Source organism: Scylla paramamosain, chromosome 47 (assembly GCF_035594125.1).
Source record: "Scylla paramamosain isolate STU-SP2022 chromosome 47, ASM3559412v1, whole genome shotgun sequence".
In the NCBI taxonomy this organism is placed as follows: domain Eukaryota; kingdom Metazoa; phylum Arthropoda; class Malacostraca; order Decapoda; family Portunidae; genus Scylla; species Scylla paramamosain.
In genome coordinates, this window is record NC_087197.1 from 5,675,568 (window position 1) to 5,699,767 (window position 24,200).

Here is a 24,200-nt window from a genome sequence, read left to right on the forward strand (position 1 = left end):
GTGGGCGCTTGGAGCTCCTGCAGCACCTCTTGAAGTGACCTTTCTTACGACAGGCGACGCAGACTGCTTCCCTGGCCGGGCAGGAAGCTCTGTCAGGGGCGTGCGAAGTACCACAGTCCCAGCAAGTACGTGAGGGCTGTGTCTTGCCAGAGGTGGTGGCAGCGGCGGCGTCGAGCGTCTGGTTCCCGTTCTCCTCGGCCCGCACGGTGCCAGCCGCGCGACTGCTTTCCCGCCAACCGCCCACGCCTGTGGTGTGTTGGCGGGCTGCCTCATATGCACAACACATGGCCCTTAGGGCGTCCACACTGCCTAACGAGTCACACGCCTGATACACCTGCTGTTTGAGGCCCGTGTCGCGGATGCCTACCACAAGCTTTTTCAATAGCAAGTACTCAGAGAGGTTGAGGCTGCACTGGGGACACTCGAAAGCGCAGTCGTTGACTTTCTGGGCGCCCCGTACGAAGTAGTCACTAACACACTCGTCCTGCCCTTGGCTGACACCGAAAAACTCTGCCCACTGCATTGCCGGGCTGGAGGAGCGAAGCACTAGGTTACCAATGGCGTCCAGTGCCTCCTGCTGTGTGAGGGCGCTCCACTGGTTGAAGGTGAATCTGGCGTCCAAGGCACGTTGCAGCGGGGGGAGGAGTCTGACGTGATGGACCGCTTCCTGGCGTGGCCACTTGCAGAGAAGCCAGCACTCCATGGACCGTTTCCAGGACCTGAATGCAGCTGGTGTCATATCCAGGTCGCATTTCTCGGGGGAAGCCGAGAGAGGCACCCGAGGGGCGGGCGCCACGTTGCCTCGTGTGATGAGCGCTGCCATGTTGGCCTGCAAGGTGGTGATGGCTTGTTGCTGGTCACTGATGGTCTGCCTTGCCTCCTGGAGCAGCGGCTGGAGGCTGCGAGGAACCACTGTCGTCGAGGCCCTAGGCGTCGAGCGAGGGGATCGGCGAGGTAGAGGCATCTTGACCGGTGTAGGTAAGGGTTTCACTGCGCCATGTAAGATAGCTAGGCAGGGGAACGAGACACAGGGACACACATCTCTCCTTTATTGGGCTCGGCCCGGAACTGTGGATACACTCTTGGCGACAAACAGTGCTTGGCTTGCCGCCGGGAAAACATATCGTACAAATAATAATATATCCAATATCTTCCTCCACACAAAACTACAAGCACCTAATAACACACACACCCTTCACTCAAAAAATTTAAAATCATGGCGACTCCTACACCAGCCTCGGAGTCCCCATCTGGGGAGGGGACCATAAATGTCCCCAGGTCGGACTGCCTTTCCGTCGACGACCCTAAGTGTCTTGACACCCCCCCTCAACTTTTTCTTCATTAACTTCTGCAACATTCGCGGTCTAAGATCTAATTTTCAATCTGTAGAACACCACCTCTCCTCTTCTAAACCTCATCTTCTTTTCCTCACTGAAACTCAGGTGTCTGAGGCAACTGACAGTAGCCCCTTTTCTGTTCCCTTCTACTTTCTCTATCCTCATTTTCGATCCAAAGCTGGATGCTGCGTTTATGTGCGCAATGACTTAACCTGCTCTCGTGCCCACGCTCTTGAATCTTCCGAGTTTTCCACCATCTGGCTACGACTACAGAGTCATTCTCACACTAAATTTATCTGTGCTGTATACCTCTCTCCTAACTCCTCTGACTATAAGAAATTCTTTGACTACTTAACTTCCAAAGTGGAGCACATTCTGACCCTCTTCCCGTTTGCAGAGATCTCCATTCTTGGAGACTTCAATGTTCACCACCAGCTTTGGCTTTCCTCTCCCTTCACTGACCATCCTGGTGAACTAGCCTACAACTTTGCTATCCTCCATGACCTAGAGCAATTGGTGCAACACCCTACTCGTATTCCTGACCGTCTTGGAGATACGCCCAACATTCTTGACCTTTTCCTGACCTCTAATCCTTCTGCTTATGCTGTCACCTTTTCTTCTCCGTTGGGCTCCTCCGATCACAGTCTCATATCTTTATCTTGCCCTATCACTCTAATCCCTCCTCAGGATCCCCCTAAGCGAAGGTGCCTCTGGCGTTTTGCCTCTGCTAGTTGGGGGGACCTGAGGAGGTATTTTGCTGATTTTCCTTGGAATGACTACTGCTTCCGTGTCAGAGACCCGTCTTTGTGTGCTGAGCGCATAACAGAGGTGATAGTGTGTGGCATGGAGGCGTACATTTCTCACTCTTTTTCTCGTCCTAAACTTTCTAAACCTTGGTTTAACACAGCTTGTTCTCGTGCTATACATGATAGAGAGGTGGCCCACAATAGGTACTAAAACCTTCCATCACCAGAATCTCATGCACTTTATATTTCTGCCCGGAACCATGCCAAGTCTGTTCTCCAACTAGCCAAAAACTCCTTCATTAACAGAAAATGTCAAAACCTTTCAAGATCTAACTCCCCTCGTGATTTCTGGCATCTAGCCAAAAATATCTCCAATAACTTTGCTTCTTCTTCTTTCCCTCCTCTACTTCAACCAGATGGCACCACTGCTATCACATCTATTTCTAAAGCTGAACTCTTTGCTCAAACCTTTGCTAAAAACTTTACCTTGGACGATTCTGGGCTTGTTCCTCCCTCTCCTCCACCCTCTGACTACTTCATGCCACCTATTAAAATTCTTCGCAATGATGTTTTCCATGAAACTGTTTTCCATGAAACTGATGTTTTCCGAAACTGTGCCTCCGTGCTTGCACCTTGCCTAGTCAAACTCTTTCAGCTCTGTCTGTCAACATCTACCTTTCCTTCTTGTTGGAAGTTTGCCTACATTCAACCTGTTTCTAAAAAGGGTGACCGCTCTAATCCCTCAAACTACCGTCCTATTGCTTTAATTTCCTGCTTATCTAAAGTTTTTGAATCTATCCTCAATAGGAAGATTCTTAAACATCTATCACTTCACAACCTTCTATCTGATCGCCAGTATGGGTTCCGTCAAGGCCGCTCTACTGGTGATCTTCTGGCTTTCCTTACTGAGTCTTGGTCATCCTCTTTTAGAGATTTTGGTGAAACTTTTGCTGTTGCCTTGGACATATCAAAAGCCTTTGATAGAGTCTGGCACAAAGCTTTGATTTCCAAACTACCCTCCTACGGTTTCTATCCTTCTCTCTGTAACTTCGTCTCAAGTTTCCTTTCTGACCGTACTATTGCTGCTGTGGTAGACGGTCACTGTTCTTCTCCTAAATCTATTAACAGTGGTGTTCCTCAGGGTTCTGTCCTGTTACCCACTCTCTTCTTATTATTCATTAATGATCTAAACCAAACTTCTTGTCCTATCCACTCCTACGCTGATGATACCACCCTGCACTTTTCCACGTCTTTTCTTAGACGTCCAACCCTTCAGGAGGTAAACATATCACGCAGGGAAGCCACAGAACGCCTGACTTCTGATCTTTCTAAAATTTCTGATTGGGGCAGAGCAAACTTGGTATTGTTCAATGCCTCAAAAACTCAATTCCTCCATCTATCAACTCGACACAACCTTCCAGACAACTATCCCCTCTTTTTCAATGACACTCAACTGTCCCCCTCTTCTACACTGAACATCCTCGGTCTGTCCTTTACTTATAATCTGAACTGGAAACAGCTTCTATGAAGTTAGGTGTTCTGAGACGTCTCCGCCAGTTTTTCTCACCCCCCCAGCTGCTAACTCTGTACAAGGGGCTTATCCGTCCATATATGGAGTATGCTTCACATGTCTGGGGGGGTTCCACTCATACTGCCCTTCTAGACAGGGTGGAATGAAAAGCTTTTCGTCTCATCAACTCCTCTCCTCTAACTGACTGTCTTCAGCCTCTCTCTCACCGCCGCAATGTTGCATATCTAGCTGTCTTCTACCGCTATTTTCATGCTAACTGCTCTTCTGATCCTGCTAACTGCATGCCTCCCCTCCTTCCGCGGCCTCGCTGCACAAGACTTTCTTCTTTCTCTCACCCCTATTCTGTCCACCTCTCTAACGCAAGAGTTAACCAGTATTCTCAATCATTCATCCCTTTCTCTGGCAAACTCTGGAACTCCCTGCCTGCTTCTGTATTTCCACCTTCCTATGACTTGAATTCCTTCAAGAGGGAGGTTTCAAGACACTTATCCACCAATTTTTGACCACTGCTTTGACCCTTTTATGGGACTGGCATTTTAGTGGGCATTTTTTTTTTATTAGATTTTTGTTGCCCTTGGCCAGTATCCTTCCTACATAAAAAAAAAAAAAATTGGCATACAATAACACATTTATGGTTGAGGTGTAATACCTTGGTGGACTTCCGTTCTTCATGACAGCCCTTCCACTGCCCAACAGAGTGTTATAGGGTCAAGCTGAGTCCTCCTGGACAACAGGCCTTGTCAGGACTTGAGGAGGGAGTAAAGTTCACTACACAGCTAATTACTTGAATCCTCTGCAGCTGAACTGTATCAGCCCACAGTAGCATTTAAGACATAACAGGGTTACTAACAAAAGACACAAGAAACTACTATGAAAGAGTGCCCACGAACACACAAGAGAGTGAGTCACCACTCACTGCGCAAAATCAACTTGTACACTCACACAGCCAAAGAGTCACTTCCCTGGGTATAGTGCATGGTATACACAACTACCCTTAATGGCAGACTTCTATGGAGACTCCTAATCTATATAAATAGACTGGGGTGTATGGCCAGTAATGACTCACATAACCCCTTAAGGCAACTAACCCGGCTGTCTAGTATCCCGCCTTGTCTCCATCAAATATTAGAGCATGTCTCAGTACGTCTGCTTCTTACAACTTACACACACACGCGCACACACACACACACATATGGATGCCTGCTTACACACAGCTCACTGCATGGTCTTTACTTGAATAAAACATTTTACTTTTAAAAATTCTTCTACAAGGGGGGCTAGGTGAACACTGATTACTTCTTTGTCAATGGCAACTCTTCTGCTGTAAATTACATGAGACTCAGATTGACTGAGCAAATAGAAATAGTGTAAATCAATTGGGGAAGGAGAGTCTCTGGACATGAAGGGTTCTTATGGTAAATATATGGTAGCAAGCAGCCACTCTTAATCGTACATCTGGTGTTCATACGCTCTCTCTCTCTCTCTCTCTCTCTCTCTCTCTCTCTCTCCTCATTTATTATCATTCTTTTCTCATGCATTCTTACTTTATTTTAAGTTGTTTTATCTCGCTGCATATTACACACCCCCTCATAAACAAAAATTTTCGGAAGATATACAAAAGCTTACAAAAATTTTAGGAACACACAAATTCACAATCAACATACAACTAATAGGGCGCAACATCAAACTCAAACAAAGGGCGTGTACAAATTACAAAGTATCAAGCACTTCTACAGCACTTAGATAATTAACAATTCAACTGAACACAAGAAGGCTCTCCCTTGGCCTTCCAACTCGGACTGCTGTTTCTTTTTTCTCCTCCTACTCCTCCTCCCAGACCCATTTCTGGTACTATGCCAGGACATGTGGTCTTCATGGGTACACTGGTGTGCAAGCTTTCTTCTACAAGTTATCTTGGTTATCTCTTTTCCCCAGCAGCTACAGCTGCCCGAACTCTGCCTGTGACTCTGGTCACTCCTTTTCCATCTCTGTCGTCTCCTCTGTTTTCTGTCTTCTCTATTTCTCCACCAACTCTCACCTCTCCTCTCTTCACTACACGCTCTACTTCATCTGCATTTTCTCCTCCACAATGTACAAACTTCAGAGTCACCGTGCAAAGACATCCCTGCATCCTTGGACCACACAATGCACCCACCAGTGACTGTAGTCTCCTGGTGCAACGTCACAGCAGAGCTAGGCAAAATACTTCTCAGCCAAACAAAATTCTCACTCGGACTTGCACTGCCCACAATGTTAATCCTGCTTGTCCACTCCTGGCTCCGTGGAGCCTCTATGCCACACCTGTAAAATTGACAAAATAAAACTGCTGCTTCCCTGGTAAAACTAAGAGGGGTCATCTTGCCCTTCTTAACAAAAGGAAATTTCTCCCGGGTGTGACAAAACCAAGTCTGCTTCTGACCATCAGGCACAGTGACACTATTACGTCTCATTCCTCCTGTTAACTCCTTGATGACACAAGTATCTCTGCAATGAGCTGATGGCTGCTCCTTTCTAGGACGCAGCACCCTCATTCCTGTAGACTGAGCTAAACTCCCACACAAAACAACAATCCCCGACTCCAACATGAGCCTGGCCAACGTGCTACTGGGCCAGCCCCACTGGTCCCAGCAATTGCTCATCATCCCCGATATTCTTGTTGCTTCGAGGAAACCGACATCCATCAACTCATACTACACATCTCAGGCCCAGTGCCTGACAACAACTCAGCCACATGCAGTCCCCAGCAATACTGAAGGTGCCTCCAGAGTGGCAAGCAACACACTATCACAGGCAGCCTCGCTTGGTCCTGCCTTCCAACGTGGCGCTGTAACTCTCACGTCAAATATATCATAATAGCTCGCCCTGGAAGGAGGAATTGGGCAAGCGAAATTATTAGTCACTCCCACACTAGGGAAAACACACAGGCCCTAACACAACTGAGAGAGGCTCCAGAGCAGAGCTCATCAGGCTGCCCAGCCTGACCCACACAGTTATGCCCAACAAACATTTTGGCATCCAACCACCAAAACTGTGCCAAACGCTCCTAAGTCAACCTGACTCCAAAACGGCCAAGCACCAGGCTGCTACGTGCTTTCAGCACCCATGCCTCCTTAACTGCAGATGGCACATCAGAATGGAGCTCCAAACTTATGTCCTCTCTCTGCTGGCTATTCACAATAGTATTACTCTCAACAAATTCTCCCCGACCTTCAACTTCCTTGCCTTGGCAAGTAGTGAGGCAGCACAGACATGAGGAACAGAACCTTTCTTAACTACACTGACAGCTGTTGCAGCAGCTGCCAGTACAGGTGGCTCACCACATGACCAAATACCCACCATGTTTGGTCCTGGCAAGGCAGCAGCAGCCTGCTCCCTGTCTCCGGTGCACCCCACAGGGAAGGAAACTCCCGCCTTCCCAGCAGAGTCAGGAATCTCCCCGCCTTCAGCAGCGACCCCTGATACAACAGACACGACTGACTGGGGCACGGACTGAATACCGGTGCCCACAGCCTCAACACCAGGTGACAACTCCTCCTGAGTGCCACCTCCGAGAGGCTCCACATGGTGAGGCAAGCTATCAAATAAACAATCTAAATCTAACACTCCATGCTCACTCTCGGCAACAGTCTCATCAAAGTCAGGTGCTTCTTGCGGTGGCTCTGCGCTGGTGCAGTCAGCCCCAGCACACAGACTCAAAAACGAGTCTGACTCTGACTTGTCAAAACTCTTGCCAGCAGCAGGACAGGCCTCTGGGCACTCTAGAAGGAAATCAACACCCAACACTGGCAGGTCCTCCGCTAGTGCCAACCGCGCTTCCACGTTCACTAGCGGACATGACAGCCTACTCTCCTCCATAGCGAAGCTCTCTGCGGTGCCAATTCCCCGGCACCGCACAGGCTGACCGGAGGCAACTCGCCTCCCAGTCACATTCTTGCACAGTGACTGCTGCGCTGCTGTCTCTCTCAAAACTGTAACAGGATACGTAACCCCATCGATCTCAACAATGCCTTCACATAAAAATGGACAGCACCAATCCAACTCAGACCTCACAGGGGATGGTGAGGTAACAACAGATGAGGGGACAGCCACATTGACCTTTCCACCCTCATGACCAAACACAGCCCGGATCTCATCACCTTCTTGGTCCCAGCCCTCAGACACAATCAAGCACACCGGCTTATGGGGCGTCTTGGAAGCAGTGGTGGACACTAACTTAGGGCAATTGTACTTAAAATGCCCAGTGTTCTTGCAGTAATGACACATGGGCTGCATACTGTACCTGGGAATGATGTGTTGGATGCTCCTAGACTGTCTCCATTTGGGGCTGGGTGGAGATTTATTACCTACTGGGCTGACTCGCCCCAACTTGTTACTGGAGCCACTACTCCCAGACAAACAGGCGCCGGCCGCGCCACCAGACACATCACCAGCCCCACCAGACATACCACCGTGATACAGGCTGGTGCGCCAACACGTAGTCATCTGCCCACTCTGCTGCCTCCTTCAAGGTTCTAAACCTTTTCTCGAGGAGCAGCGGTACTAACTTCTTCTCGGCCACATTAACAAACTGCTCTATTACCATACGTTCCTTTAACTCACTGTAAGAGGTATCCTGCTCGCTCACAATCCACTTTTCAAATGTATCCTCCTGATAGCGAGCACACTCAAGATATGACTCACTGGGCCTTTTCTTCCCACCGCGGAACAGCAGTCTATATGCCTCTGGCCGCAGCTCATATACTCTCAGGCTATCACCCTTAAACTCCTTATAATCCTCCAAATCCTCAACTGACATCCTATTATACACCTTCAACATATTGGCAATAAGGCCAACCCATCTCTCCTGAGGCCAATCAAATTCTGAGGCTTTCTTCTCAGATCTCCTGAACCACTCCGTCACCTTTTTTTTTTTTTTTTTATCAAACTCAGGGATCAACTTCAGACTCCTCACCATTTGGCTTCCTACTGTATCCTCCTTAATTCCTCTCCTCAAACCATGAGGTGAATTCACATCTACTTAAGTTTCTCCAATTCTTTTCAGCTTCTTCCTTTTCTCTTTCAACCTCAAGGATCTTTTCCTTTCCATACATCCTCGCCTCCTCCGCTTCTAGCAGCCTCATCTCTTTCTCTTTCTCAGCTTCAAGCCTCCTGGCTTCTCTAGCCTTCTCAGTCTTCAATCTTCTCTCCTCAGCTTCTGCTTCCAACTAGAGGGAGGAACAAAAATTCCAATAAAAAAAATATGCCCACTGAAATGCCAGTCCCATAAAAAGGTCAAAGCAGTGGTCAAAAATTGATGAATAAGTATCTTGAAACCTTCCTCTTGAAGGAATTCAAGTCATAGGAAGGTGGAAATATAGAAGCAGGCAGGGAGTTCCAGAGTTTACCAGAGAAAGGGATGAATGATTGAGAATACTGGTTAACTCTTGCATTAGAGAGGTGGACAGAATAGGGGTGAGAGAAAGAAGAAAGTCTTGTGCAGCGAGGCCGCGGAAGGAGGGGAGGCATGCAATTAGCAAGATCAGAAGAGCAGTTAGCATAAAAATAGCGGTAGAAGACAGCTAGATATGCAACATTGCGGCGGTGAGAGAGAGGCTGAAGACGGTCAGTTAGAGGAGAGGAGTTGATGAGACGAAAAGCTTTTGATTCCACTCTGTCTAGAAGAGTAGTATGAATGGAACCTCCCCAGACATGTGAAGCATACTCCATACATGGACGGATAAGGCTCTTGTACAGAGTTAGCAGCTGAGGGGGTGAGAAAAACTGGTGGAGACGTCTCAGAACACCTAACTTCATAGAAGCTGTTCTAGCTAGAGATGAGATGTGAAGTTTCCAGTTCAGATTATAAGTAAAGGACAGACCGAGGATGTTCAGTGTAGAAGAGGGGGACAGTTGAGTGCCATTGAAGAAGAGGGGATAGTTGTCTGGAAGGTTGTGTCGAGTTGATAGATGGAGGAATTGAGTTTTTGAGGCATTGAACAATACCAAGTTTGCTCTGCCCCAATCAGAAATTTTAGAAAGATCAAAAGTCAAGCGTTCTGTGGCTTCCCTGCGTGATATGTTTACCTCCTGAAGGGTTGGCCGTCTGCCTCAGACACCTGAGTTTCAGTGAGGAAAAGAAGATGAGGTTTAGAAGAGGAGAGGTGGTGTTCTACAGATTGAAAATTAGATCTTAGACCGCGAATGTTGCAGAAGTTAATTAATGAAGAAAAAGTTGAGGGGGGTGTCAAGACACTTAGGGTCGTCGAGACAGAAAGGCAGTCCGACCTGGGAACATTTATGGTCCCCTCCCCAGATGGGGACTCCGAGGCTGGTGTAGGAGTCGCCATGATGATTTTGAAATTTTTGAGTGAAGGGTGTGTGTGTTATTAGGTGCTCGTAATTTTGTGTGGAGGAAGAGAGTTGTCTCTAGAGGGCAGGCTGTGACTGCCCCCTTGTGTTGTGAGACACAAAGGGAAACGTTCAGTGAGGTCACAGCTGGGTTTAATGATAAGTTCACAGCACCCCCTGAACAGTGCTTTAGACCTCACTGGGAGTAATTATCGTTTCGGCAGGCGTCTACTGCCTCCTCCTATATATATATATATATATATATATATATATATATATATATATATATATATATATATATATATATATATATATATATATATATATATAATATTTTTTCTTTCTTATCTTTTTCTTCTTTTTTTTTCTTTTTTTTGGAGACTTCATCTTGGAATTGTTCTTTTTTTCAATAGATAATTTTGAGAGAACATCAATTTCATATTCTATCAACCACGGCAGGTATAATCACCACTATTCTTAAATACAGGAGAGTACAGGTCTATAAACTATTTGATTTACAGACTCAAAAAATATAAGAAATACAGTATTACTACTTATGACAAACCAGTGATATAAGGATATAGTAATTTTATGCAACCATTCTCTTATTTCACTCCGGAAGGGATCGTCATGGTGAGTGTGATAGCAGCCGTTAAAACCAAAATACTTTTTTCAGGTGTCACGAGGATTTGCAGCCATGCCAAAAATGAGTTGTATTTGTTTCAGTAGAGGTGGAAGCCATAAACTTCCTGTTGATGCTATCTGGTGGACAGGTGCTGTTAGGAAAAACAAGTGGCGACCAGCAGCAGCCAGCAGAGTGAGTCACAAGCACTTCGCGGTGGACGACTGTGTTGCTACCACTACTCTAGGTAAGTTAAGTTGAATGTTTTATAGACAATGTCAAGGGTTCGTCTAGGCCATGAAATAACATCGCCAGCGCCCTTTTTTTTTTACAACGAGCCCTTGACATTGTCTATAAAACATTCAACGTAACTTACCTAGAGTAGTAGTAGTAGTAGTAGTAGCAACGCAGTCGTTCACCTCGAAGTGCCTGTGACTCACTCGGTTGGCTGTTGCTGATCGCCACTTGTCTTTCCTAACAGCACCTGTCCACCACTTCCACAGCTTAGCTTCAACAGAAAGTTTATGGTGACCATATATATATATATATATATATATATATATATATATATATATATATATATATATATATATATATATATATATATATATATATACAATGCGTTATTATTACAAGGCGGGAGAGAAAATGAGAGAGCCGGTCATACACAGCCAGCCCCACGCGAGCTTAGTTTTTTTTATAAAGATGTGCTCTTCCCCACCCTTTTCTAATCTTACATAATTTTAGTAAATTTTCATCCCCTTTTTTTCTTATCCACGAAAGCTGTGATTGATAGATAATAAAGTAGAATAGTTGCATTTCGCTGTGAAATTTTTAAATCCCACACAGCCCCCTTAATAAGCATATATTTATTTTTATAACTCAGCCTCGGAACTGTGTGTGATATATATATATATATATATATATATATATATATATATATATATATATATATATATATATATATATATATATATATATATATATATATATATATATATACATATATATCTAACCTTCCCTGGTTACATCTACAGTACGTTCATGAATCATATAATACATTTTTTCATTATATATATATATATATATATATATATATATATATATATATATATATATATATATATATATATATATATATATATATATATATATATATATATATATAACCTTCCCTGGTTACATCTACGTTCATGAATCATATAATACATTTTTTTATTATTTCATTATTTTACCTCTTTCTATTATATATATATATATATATATATATATATATATATATATATATATATATATATATATATATATATATATATATAATCGAAATCACTTATAACTCGGGGTTCATTGCTGCCACCTGGTGATGGACATTTCTAAATATATATATATATATATATATATATATATATATATATATATATATATATATATATATATATATATATATATATATATATATATATATATATATATATAATCGAAATCGCTTATAACTCGGGGTTCATTGCTGCCACCTGGTGATCGACATTTCTAAAAATTTCCCTATTCAATACACTACTGGACTCTCACGGACTACTCTCCATAGTTATGATCAGTGGATTACACAACATCTCTGGGTGGAGATGACGAACTCGAGGAGGTGGAGAGGGAAGTGATCAATTAGAGACGTCGCAGTGAGGCTGGTAGATACCTATCAGCATTTTTAATTGTCTCCGATTTCGTGGGGCAAAGGGGTGACTTAGCTAAATTTGAAATCGATGTGCAGGAAAAGTACAGCATGAATTGCTGCACAAGTGTATCTAAAATTAAAAACATAACCCTTAATATTAATATTCATACTTACTGGTGTATGATAAGGCTTTGTTAATTGAATTATAAGATAAAACTAAAAATAGGTAATGAATTTTTTTTAAGTAAGTATAAACAGTAAAAATAAAAGGATGTTGACTTCGGCTTGTGCATTTTATCTGGGAATGTTGAAAAATATCAGATATCACTGACACGTCCTGTATATGAAAGTAATCAGTGAAATAAAAAAAGAACAGCACCGCTGGCGGACGTACGACGTACTTATCTTGATCATGTTTCTTCAGTTAAAGAAAGCGCCGCGCGCCGTTAGGGAGTGTAAAGTGTAAACAATAGCCTCTCAGTTCTGCCGATACAAAGGCCTTTACTTTGCTTTACTATATCCAGAATAGGGTATAGCTCGTTCTTTCAAGAATTTTCTTAATTCCGCTGTAGTCCATGATTGTGGCGGTGATGTATCCATTGTGCTGGGTAGTCGAGTGTCTGTGTTTTGGTTTGCTCGCTGCCCAAGTACCCGAGGATAGTGATCGTACCGCAAAAATAAAGTCTCTGATACAAAATTATATTTTCTTTACATTAAATGGATTTGCCTGTTGTTTAGTACATGAAAATGCAAGTATATATTAGTATACTTCCATTGAGGTCAGTAGAAAATTACAGATTGCCTGCCTTGATACACTTATAGGCTCTTTTAAGAATATCATCTGAAATTATGAATAGAGGCTCAAACAATGTCATGTGCTGTCAGTTATCACGAAATTAATTGACTTAAAATTCAGACGCATTACTGTGCAACGATACACCTTTGTAAGCTTGTAAAACCTTGCCCCAAAAAGTATTTATTTTCCGGCGAGAATTAAAAATTCTGGCGCTATCTGGTATCAAAACGCTCACTGCGTTTACATGGAACTCTCTTTGGATTACCAAAAGTCTTGTACAACAGAAACAATCCCCTTAAACACAATAACATTCAAAATTAGAATAACCTCAATGTCACGTTGCTGCATCTGTTCTGTATGACTGAGTACTTTCCTTCGGGTTAGGAGTTACATGTATAATTAGCTGATTAAGGTGAATTAAAGTTTCGAACTGGCAGTCGCTCTTAGTGCAGGTGGCATATATATGCGTCCGGCTTTGTGCCCCTCACTCTCCTAGTCGCTTACACTGTGTTCAACTTGTGGAAGTCCATGCTCGAGGTTTGTGGTGTATGTCCTTTGTTACGGATTTAAGATGGACGTCAGTTTGACTATGTTCATATGTCCAGGCTGACATCAGGGGGGATAATAATTATTTATGCTCTGATTTACCACTTTAATGATTGCAAGTTCATAAAGTTTAATAGAGTATGTCAAGTTTGTCTTAGTGATGTATGGGAAATTAAATTTTAGAGCTCCGCGAATGTGGAGCCAGATACGCATTTCTCTTAAATTGAGGTTGCAGAAAAGACTGCAGATGTTAAAATATCAGTGTATGCGGATGTGGATGCGGATGCGGTTGCGGATTCCTTTTACTTCCATTTCCGCGGTTCCGGTTGTGGATGCTTATATATATATATATATATATATATATATATATATATATATATATATATATATATATATATATATATATATATATATATATATATATAAAGAGGAAGGGTGAGTGAGTGAAAAATTAGATAGAGAAAGTAATAGGGAATAAGTACTGCCTTTTCCTTTCTCATACTCCTTTCCTTTTGTCCTTCCCACATCCATCCCTTCCTACTTCTATTCCCCTCTTTTTCCTTGCCCCTGTACACCCCTTCCCTGGTTACATCTACGTTCATGAATCATATAATACATTTTTTTTTATTATTTCATTATTTTACCTCTTTCTATTTATTTATTATTTTTTCGTTTTCTGTTTCTTCGATCTTTCTTTTCTAGAGCTATGTACGGCAGATACAACGCAATTTGTATTACTGTGATATATATATATATATATATATATATATATATATATATATATATATATATATATATATATATATATATATATATATATATATATATATGCCGCGCATAGCTCTAGAAAAGAAAGATCAAAAACAAAAAACGAAAAAAATAAATAGAAAGAGCTAAAATAATGAAAAAAAAAAAAAAAATGTATTATATATTTCAAGAACGTAGATGTAACCACGGAAAGGGTGTACGGGGACAAGGAAAAAGAGGGAGTAGAAGTAGGAAGGGATGGATGTGGGAAGGACAAAAGGATTATGGGACAGGAAAAGAGAGTGCTTATTATCCCCTTTGACTTCCTCTCTCCATCTAATTCTTCTCTCACTCCTCACCCTTCCTCCTTATATATTTTTTTCTCTCTACTTACTCCCAGTACTCCCATCCTCTTCATTCGGCCTTCCTTCACTTCTCCCTTGCTCCCTTTTCTCCACAATGTGTCTTCCTCTCCCTGTTCCTTTCCTTTTCCTCCCTCTTTCGTCTTATCTCAAACTTCCCTTCCTTTCACCTCCTCTACCCTTATCTTTTCCAAGACTAAGATAAGCTCTCGAGTGTGGCTGGGTCAGTTCGCGCTGTTGTCAAGTCTCTCACTTACACCGCGCCAAAATAGGTGACTGACAAGGAATGACCGCGTGAGGCCTGTGCCAAGGTCACTCGGACAGCAACGCCGCACGTGCTATCTTGCAAAGAATAAAAGGATATATGCAAAGGCGTTTTCACACTCAGATAGTATGTTGTTCATAAAATTGTACAGAATATAAAAGTATGTCATTCAAAATCAATTAGTCATAGTTAACAGTGTGATAGAGGGATATTCCTTAGTCTGTCCAGGGAGATGTGACAGCAAAGAGGGATTTGGCAAACCACACTCGAGAGCTCACTTTAGGCTTGAAACACTATAAGGAAGTCATACCTCACTCTCTCCCCATCACTCATTCCATAGCATTTACTCTCTATCCTTCCTCACTCTCTTTCAATCCTCTCAAATAATTCCATACTCATTCTCAGTCTCATTCTATTTATCAATCCCCTCTCTCTCTCTCTCTCTCTCTCTCTCTCTCTCTCTCTCTCTCTCTCTCTCTCTCTCTCTCTCTCTCTCTCTCTCTTATACTTTCAATATTCTTCACTCTTAGTCTCTCTCACTTATTACACACACAGAGATCCGCAACGTTCTCTGACGCGGAGGCGGAACTTTTGTTATCTGAAAATGAAGATATTTATTATTTTAAAACGAGGATGCGGATAGTATTTTCACTGCGGATACTCCACAGATACAGATGAGGAGGCAGATATCCGATACTAGTCTATATGTGGTGTTTTAACTCTCCATAGCGTGATGTAAGCTAATATACTTCCAGGTCTAAGTATTACAACCTAGTCTTGTAGCACACTCATCATTCTTTCGTGATTATTATTATTATTATTATTAAACATAACGGAGAAGGCAGAGTGGGACGAGCGCAAGCGCTATAAGTTGCCAGATGACAACCCCCACCCACCTTGACCGTAGAAAGAAGAAAGGAAAAGCAATTAGCACAATAGTAGGATGAAATCAGAGCAGGAGGAGAAAATAGGTTAAACAATTATAAAGAACGCCTCAACGAACTGAGAATTATTAAAACTCACAAAAAAATTCAACAAAAAAAATCAACAATTCTGACTTATTTAATATATGTCAGACAACACGAGTAAATGTAGTATAACTACTTAAAACTTGATGGTATAAAATCACAGGTATAGTTACATAATTTATCACCGGTATAGCTGCAAAAGCAACCAGAGTTTAATTGACTAGACTCTTCAAGATTTTGTTCGAAGCAGACTTGAATTTTTGCACATCACTCGCAGTGCATGTGCCCTCGTCAAGCATGTTCCAAAGTCTTACAGCACAAGGAACAAAGCTTCGCTGAAACTGACTGGTGTGACACCTAACCTGCTGTAAGCAGCGCGCATGTGAATTTGACGCAAGTCGAGTGTTTCTGGTGGGCACAAATGCATTTGGGATGGAGGCATTCAGCGGGTGAAGCTGGTTGGCATGGATCTTATTATAGCATGCAGACACTGCTGACATTGCGTCGGTGACCAAGATCCCAAGCTGCTTCGCCACCACAGAGGAACCTAGCGGAGGAGACAACTCTGTCAATGAGACGGAGGTGGGACACAGCAGCGGAAGACCACACAGGAGCACAATATTCCAGCAGTGGAAGAATAAAACACCGGAAGCAGCTGGCAGAGATAGACTGGTCACCAAAAATCCGGTAAGCCTTCCTCACAACGCCAAGCTTTTGCGAGGCAGAACTGACAAGACGCCTGATGTGCCGTTCAAAAGACAGTTTTGAGTCGAATCTGACACCCAAAATATCAAGCTCATCACATACTGTCAGAGGCGCGCCATCAACAAGCAGAGGGCCGTGAAGGGGATTTAGCGTGCGAGAGCGTGAAATACACAAGCATTTTGATTTTGATGCATTCATTTTCATGTTCCAGGTGCGACACCAGTCAGATATACGTCTGAGATCCTCATTCAGGGATGTACTAACATCAAGACGTGAATTCGGTGACTCAACAGTAGCAACAAGTGTCACATCATCTGCATATCCGTAAATAGGATTGCTAGTGATTTGTAGTAGATCGGAAGTGTAGACATTGAACAGCAGAGGTCCCAGTACGCTACCCTGGGGAACACCTGAGTGGACGCTGTACCAGTCACTGTAGCAACTATCAACGCACACACGGTGGGTGCGGTGGGTCAAAAATTGAGTCAAGATGGACAGTACCGGGCCACCGACACCAAAAGATTGCAGCTTCCTGAGAAGACCGGCATGGTTGACTCGGTCAAAAGCTGCAGAGAAATCAAGTTGGACTACCCTGGCTTCATGCCCACAGTCAAGAGCTTGCTGAATCTTATGAGAGATAGTGAGTAGCGCATCCGTAGTCCCTAAGTTCTTCCGATAAGCAAACTGATTAGCTGGTATCAAATGAGAGTGTTCAAGGTAACGAGAGAGACGATCAGAAATAACATGTTCAAAGATCTTAGAAAGTAACGGCGTGATAGAGATTGGTCTATAGTTGCTGGCATCAGATGATGGAGATGATGGATTCCACATATATAGGCTGTGTGCATCTTGTCTACGTGGTCAATGAACAATTTGCGATATTCAGAAACAAAATCATTAAATATGAAACGGGTCAAGTAAGCTTATTATCCAGTTAAAGTACAACACATGAATAATTGATTCGAGAGCCTTAATAAACTTATGAAATCCTAAGAAACTACTTCCCTGTCTTTTCCATGTATTAGTGATCTCACAGACCAGCAGGCTGCCCCCACCATAAACAAGCACCTTGTCACCATCTGTCGCACCCTTCCACCCCTTGATCTGCCTGCTCCCAGGTTGTTCAAGGAGTTCCACCAAAAGCCAGCATTCCCTGTTTCCAACCGTACAATGCTTCTCTGAGGCAAGGAAAATGCACCTCTGCGTATCCAGCTACTCTGAATCAGCTATGACCCACATAAATCGTTCCCATCCCTAGTCTTATCTATGAGGTATTTGTGTTCGAGTGGGCTTCTGATGACAGTTTCTCCCCTACTTTATCTCAGGGTTGGCAAACCCTGAGCAACTGCCACCAAACTATGCGCTATCACTCATCCACATCACCTCCACTTGTTCTAAAGTGTGGTGTTTAACGGCCACTAATATGGGGATCTTTATTTCATACTTTTATTTTATATGTTTGTCAACATGGCCGCGCGGAGAAGAGACCCTCTCGACAAGGAATTTCCATACTTCTTGCCACTTTGCTGCTCGCAGCTAATAAAAAGAGGCCAGTGAGGAGAAGAGTGTCATTTATTGTACAGTATTGAAGATTTATTGTACAGTAATGAATCTTACAAGGCACGATGGAGGCAGTAGTGTCCGTTGTATCAATGCACGGTGTGGTTGAGAGGGAGGCTATACTAGTATTTTCCGGTTGTCTGGTTCTCAATTATTAATACCATAGCTGCTAATTGACTGATTAATTGATTTAATTTATGGCGCCGCAACATTGTGGTTATATGGCGCCGCTGCAAACCCTTAACAGTGACAAAGATTGCATTCTTAAAATATCGGTATCCAAAACAAAATTATAGGTAAAAATGTTAAAAGACCACTATAAAAGTAAACATAAAAAAGGAAATGGGAAGTCATGAAAAACTTAATTGGTAAAAATGAGAGGGTTGGTATAGTAATGTTTCAGTTACTTAATTTGATTTAAAGAGAGGGTGTGCTGAGCCCGACCACTGTGTCTGGCATTGTTCATTCCGCAACCAAAATCCCCACTAAGCCAGATATTTGGTGTTCGTTATGAGCCCAAGACATCGACCCTACTGACCCAGATATCTGGCACTGTTCATTATGTGTCCAAGACACTGACACCATTGACCTAGGCCCCAAGACCCAACATTGTTCGTTACATATCTTTCTCACTTGCCTCCATGTTTTCCCAGTGCCCAATATTATATTACTTATAAAATAAATAGAAGAACAGTTAAAAGGTAATCTACAATTTGTATAAAAGACCAGCCTTCTCCACAAACATAAGAACCTCATGTTCCGGGTAGAGAGTTCTCTCTCCAAGTATCAGTGACATCTGGAAGATCCCATCCTCAACGTGACAGTGGAAAATATATCGCTCCTGCAGCTCCACCATACTGGGGCACTCCACTAGAAAGTGTCGCACTATAAGGGGAAGTAAGCAGTCATCACAGAATGATTGGGTTTCCTGAGATATAAGGTAGCCAGGAGTGAGACGTGTCTGATCCGTCTGGAGATGGGCCAGTTCAATCTCTAAGCGGCGCCCCCGCACATGGACATACGTCCATGGGCAGAAAGTTACAGAAGTTATCTTATCCATCTTAGTGGTGGCAACCACATCTTCCCACCTGCCCTGCCAACTGGCAAGATCTGCCACCCTTATAATGGAATATAAGCTATGAAAGGGAATGGGGCTAGAAGTAGTAACCTGAGTTGCGACCCCTTTAGCCAGCCTATCGGCCTTCTCTTTCACCTAGATTCCAAAATGTGCAGGGACCCAGCAAAATGCTGTAAAAGGTATAGCTACTCAAGAATTGATAAAACAATTGAGTGAAGGGAAGAAAGGCTAAAATGTTGAATAGTGGAAAGAACACTGCGAGAATCCCTAAAAATTGTAAAAAGTGAGGTGCGAAGAGTAAAAATAATTATTAAAGCTAAAATAATGGAAGACAGTTCTGCCCTAAAAATGGAGGGAAGAAGGAGAAAGGACGGTCGCCTGTCCTTTCCACCAAGGTGTTAAACTGATAATTGGTCCTGTAGAGACACAGCAGCGCAGTTCATGGGGAATTCCCCTACTTGACCAATGCCCAAACGTTCTTCCAGGAGTAAAAACATTATAGTTTCCCCAGGTCTCCAAGTCAACACCTACGTGACTTGGTGAAGGGCTTAATTAAGTGTCAGGTCCCCTCTGACTCTTGCCCTCTTTACACGACTGGTCATAACGCCAGGTCACACTAATGAGGTCGCCAGAGTGTTTTTACCCACACAAAAGTAAAGAAATATAATACAACAACTGCAAATTCCAACAGCTGAGCAAGAATCGCCAACAATGTTCTAAGGAGAGGACAGTTACAATAGGCGACAATCACATATAAGGATAATAATGTTCTACAGAATACCACCCTCAATGAAACGAATTCCTGTCACTTACGTAGAACACTGTCTCCTTCTCCTGTGCACTATCGTATTCACCTACCCAGGAGACAGGCCATGCCCACCTTTCATAGAACCAACATGACCCAGGGAAGGACAATATTTTAGTACACAGCAGCGTATTATTGATCCTCTGCTTCGAAGCCCTCTACAAGAGCACTGGATAACAATAACATTTAACAGAACAATACACACATAGACAAACTGCCCATGAAAACAAACAGAGGGTCGGGGACTGCTCACTGCAACAAAACCTTACACACAAACACTCAACTGAGGAGTTACGTCCCAAATATCTGACATAGGTTACAGCTACATATAATAACAGACAGCCGGAGGGTGACACCTTAAACTACACATACGAGTATATGTAGGGGCTTCCTGCGTAATTACTCAATTATCTGGCCCATCAAACTGTAATGAACGCCCACCTAGTCTCCTTCGTGCGTCTGCCTTCTTACCATACGGCCAACTCGTCTCAAGGGTGGGCTGTGACTAACTGTGGGACCAAGAGCCAGAGATCATATTAAGAAAGATTCTTAACTATAGAGGCATGAATCCGGCCAAATCTTTAATTTGAGTAGTACCTAACTTCTGACGTTGTGCTTAGTCTAGGTCTTAAATTTAAAACAGGTCTGGAGTCTGCTTAACTTTAAGAGTTACACTAAGACTAAGGCCGCGTTCACACCAAGCGAGTCGCGTCGCGTCAAGTCAAGGCAAGTCATCATGCGTCATGAATCGCCACCCGAGTTTAACATTAATTTGTATGTATATTTGAAAAAACCGTTCACACCAAGCGAGTCGCGTCGCGTCAAGTCACGGCGCGTCGCGTCGCGTCGAGTCACAGATAGGGCTGGACCCATTTTCTACATCAGTCACAGCGAGTCCGTCGTTGCGGGAGCATGATGGAAGTGGAATTCCTGATAAATTTAGTTCGAGAACGCCCTCCCATATATGATCCTAGTGACCGCAACCACCGGGATCGGGATGTCATAGCTGCCCTGTGGAAGGAGGTTGCTGCTGCAATGAAGAGTACAGGTAAGACTACAGTTTTATTCACTATGAACTATACACTAGGCTATGAACTTTACATTACTAGATCATTCGGTGTTGCCACTCAAGAGCTCCAGCTGGGGAAACAAAGTATTCTTTCAAGGTATCACGAACTGCCATGGCTTCTCTTGTAGGCCTCGTGCTTGTTGCTGTCAGGTTTGAGTTTAGAAAGTTGTATTGTGTTGTATCACTAACATCATCACTTGGAGGAGAGTAGTTGAAATTGTTTTCATGTTGAATGAAATTATGAAGTACACAAATACTTTTCACCAGTGATTCAGATACTTCAACACTAGTCATCATCAATGTATGAAGTACACCAAATTTCTGAGCTAGCATTCCAAAGGCACACTCTACTGTTCTTCTAGCCCTACTGATCCGATAGTTATATACTCTTTTGGAGTAGTCCAAGTCCTTTCTAGGATATGGTCTCATCAGATTAGGCTTGAGAGGAAAAGCTGCATCTCCCACAAGAAAGCATGGTATTTTTGTTGCAGTATTTGGTATTTCACGTGACTGTGGAATACCTAAACATCCAGAAATAAATGCCTTCCCCATATTTGATTCAGTGAAAACTGAGCTGTCACTGTTTCGTCCATATGATCCTACATCAATTAGAGTGAAGCAACAGTTGGCATCAGCAATGGCTAGGAGAACAATAGAGTGGTATTCTTTATAATTATAGAAAAGTGACCCTCCTCCAGCAGGACATTTCAGCCGACAGTGTTTGCCATCAATACTCCCAATACAACAAGGAATATTACATTTGTCGAAAAATGTTCTGGCTATTTCTTCCCACTGGTGTTCATTAGGTACTGGCAAATATTGTGGTTGTAGTGTTTCCCATATGGCATTGCTGGTTTCCTTGATAATCTCGTGTACTGTGCTCCTTCCAACACGAAACTGGTAACTAAGGGAACCAAAAGATTCTCCAGTAACCACATGTCTGGAAAGAAATACAATAACAAGCGTTAATAAAATTTTTATTTTACAATAAATAGCCGTTCAGTAGTGAAATTCATTATCATTAAAAGTAATTGTGATCCTGTAGCTTACTAAAATTCTTCGTAATATATATATATATATATATATATATATATATATATATATATATATATATATATATATATATATATATATATATATATACACACACAATGAATTTTAATTATTAAAGGTTATGTTTGTTGCTAGGCTCATACTTCATTATATCAGATTCCGTATTATTGTAGTCATAGATATTTTCTATGTTGTAGTATATATATATATATATATATATATATATATATATATATATATATATATATATATATATATATATATATATATATATATATATAATTTCAAATCTATAACATCTCATGACGACTACTTAATTAAGATACTTATAAATTCTCTCTTAACTATTTTACAGAAACCGAATGTAAGGACAAATGGCGCCACCTGAGAAGCAACTTCATGAGGGAAAGGAGAAAGATTAGTGCCAAAACATCTGGATCAGGTAATACCGAAACAAGGAAGTGGGTGTACTATGATGCCATGCAATTTCTGATCCCTCATGTGACGCCACGACCAACATCTTCAAACGTCCCTACACCTCCTGATGAAGACACCTGTCATGAAGCGGAAGATGCACCTCAAGACTCTTCACCTTCTGTTGTCATCGAAACACCAGACAATGTATCTCCTCAAGAAGCAGCAAGTAATACCGAAACCTGTGAGGACCGCAGTACTGCCAAGCCTATTCTTCCCATGTCAAAGAAGACCAGTGTCACCAAGAAACGCAGCAGGGATACTGCAGATGAGATAGATGTGCGTTTTCTAGAAGAATTAAAGCTACTGAGAGAACAATCGTCTACACAAAATGTTACTGATCCAGATCACCAGTTCCTATTAAGCTTACTGCCTATGATGAAAAAACTGTCGCCAAGTGACAACATGGACATCAAAATTGAAATATATGAAACCTTTCGTAGAAAGATGTTTAAACCCGCCCCCACTATCCAGTATGGCTAATGGACTTATCAGAATCAGTCATATACTCCCTCACCATGTACATCCAATGTAAGTGATAGTTACTCAGAGTATACTAACATCTGAGAAATAGCTTAGAATTTCATGTTTTCGAGTTGTACCATTCACTTACCAGCAGGAATACATGAGCTGTCTTTATGTTATATTTATTTACTATTGCCCTACACAGAAGCCTAATGGAATGATTATTGTAATGTTCAATAAAATACTTCTTACCTTAAAAAAATGGTCATTCTTTCTTCAACTCCAACTGCACCCCTGTAGTTTGTGTTAATTTTCTTTATGGAAGATCCAGTCAACTCCACCAGCTTCTTAAAATTTTCATGTGTCATCCTAAAGTAGTTGTAGAATTTTTCTGGATGGTTCACCAGGTCTGGGAATAGATGAGAGAAGTTTCCAAAATCTGGCCTCTTGATGTTCAGTTCATGGATCCATATTCGTTGTTTCTTCTTACGTCTGCGACGACGAAGCCACAACAAAGCAGCTACTTGAGCCAGGGAACATGCATCCATTCTCCATGAAATTACCCAGGTCACTGAGTGCTGACTTGACGCGGGCTGACGCAGTCGGTGTGAACGGAGATGAGTCAAAATGAATCGCATCAAATGACGCTCTTGACTTGACGCGACGCGACTCGCTTGGTGTGAACGCGGCCTAAGTCAACCATACAAAGATGGCAGACCATCAAGCCCGAGCCAGCCACCTCAGAAATATTATCACGCCTGTAAGGATGTTCCCGATGACCTGAGTGACTCTGAACTTTATATATATATATATATATATATATATATATATATATATATATATATATATATATATATATATATATATATATATATATATATATATATATATATATATATATGAGGGACACCGGCCAACAAAAATCTAATGAAAAAAAAAAGCCTACTGAGATGCCGGCCACTGAGATGCCCACTTGGCCAAGTTTAGGCCAAGTGGGGAGGACCAAGCACGTGACTGATATTCTCTCCTTTTCTTCTCTCTATTTCTTGCAACGTTTCACCTTGACAGAAGGCAT

General features: G+C 42.4%; 3 protein-coding genes across 5 annotated transcripts in view; 2 read left to right on the forward strand and 1 right to left on the reverse strand.

Moving 5' to 3' along the window:
* The first annotated feature begins 13,439 nt into the window (after nucleotides 1-13,439).
* The window catches only part of LOC135095089 (uncharacterized), a 57,875-nt gene continuing 47,114 nt past the window's right edge, over nucleotides 13,440-24,200 (forward strand). Inside the window, exon 1 of one of the 2 annotated variants that reach the window (XM_063995790.1) lies at nucleotides 13,440-13,565. In XM_063995790.1, the coding sequence (XP_063851860.1) occupies nucleotides 13,557-13,565 (9 nt within the window). In that variant the 5' untranslated portion in view covers nucleotides 13,440-13,556. The remainder of the gene's footprint in view (nucleotides 13,566-24,200) is intronic. The other variant, XM_063995791.1, reaches the window with a different exon arrangement.
* Nucleotides 15,510-23,387, forward strand: LOC135095091 (transcription factor Adf-1-like). Of its 2 annotated transcripts, none has more exons than XM_063995794.1 (2): nucleotides 15,510-17,261; nucleotides 22,542-23,387. In XM_063995794.1, exons 1-2 carry the CDS (start codon nucleotides 17,168-17,170, stop codon nucleotides 23,141-23,143), a joined length of 696 nt encoding a protein of 231 aa, XP_063851864.1. In that variant the 5' UTR covers nucleotides 15,510-17,167; the 3' UTR covers nucleotides 23,144-23,387. The 2 variants fall into 2 exon arrangements, with proteins under 2 accessions (XP_063851864.1, XP_063851863.1); XM_063995793.1 differs by lacking the exon at nucleotides 15,510-17,261 and adding an exon at nucleotides 19,477-21,112.
* LOC135095090 (uncharacterized) lies at nucleotides 21,114-23,896 on the reverse strand. The gene is made up of 2 exons (XM_063995792.1): nucleotides 23,378-23,896; nucleotides 21,114-22,073 (listed from the first exon to the last, which is right to left on the reverse strand). Exons 1-2 carry the CDS (start codon nucleotides 23,761-23,763, stop codon nucleotides 21,170-21,172), a joined length of 1,290 nt encoding a protein of 429 aa, XP_063851862.1. The 5' UTR covers nucleotides 23,764-23,896; the 3' UTR covers nucleotides 21,114-21,169.

What these genes read in the sequence shown, in the direction of transcription:
- LOC135095091 (XM_063995793.1), top strand. Translation starts at nt 20,977, where the DNA reads ATGATGGAAGTGGAATTCCTGATAAATTTAGTTCGAGAACGCCCTCCC. An exon ending in TGCTGCAATGAAGAGTACAG is followed by an intron (nt 21,113 to 22,541) that starts GTAAGACTACAG and finishes ACTATTTTACAG; the next exon opens with AAACCGAATGTAAGGACAAA.
- LOC135095090 (XM_063995792.1), bottom strand. Translation starts at nt 23,763, where the DNA reads ATGCGATTCATTTTGACTCATCTCCGTTCACACCGACTGCGTCAGCCC. An exon ending in AGAATGACCATTTTTTTAAG is followed by an intron (nt 22,074 to 23,377) that starts GTAAGAAGTATT and finishes ATTTCTTTCCAG; the next exon opens with ACATGTGGTTACTGGAGAAT.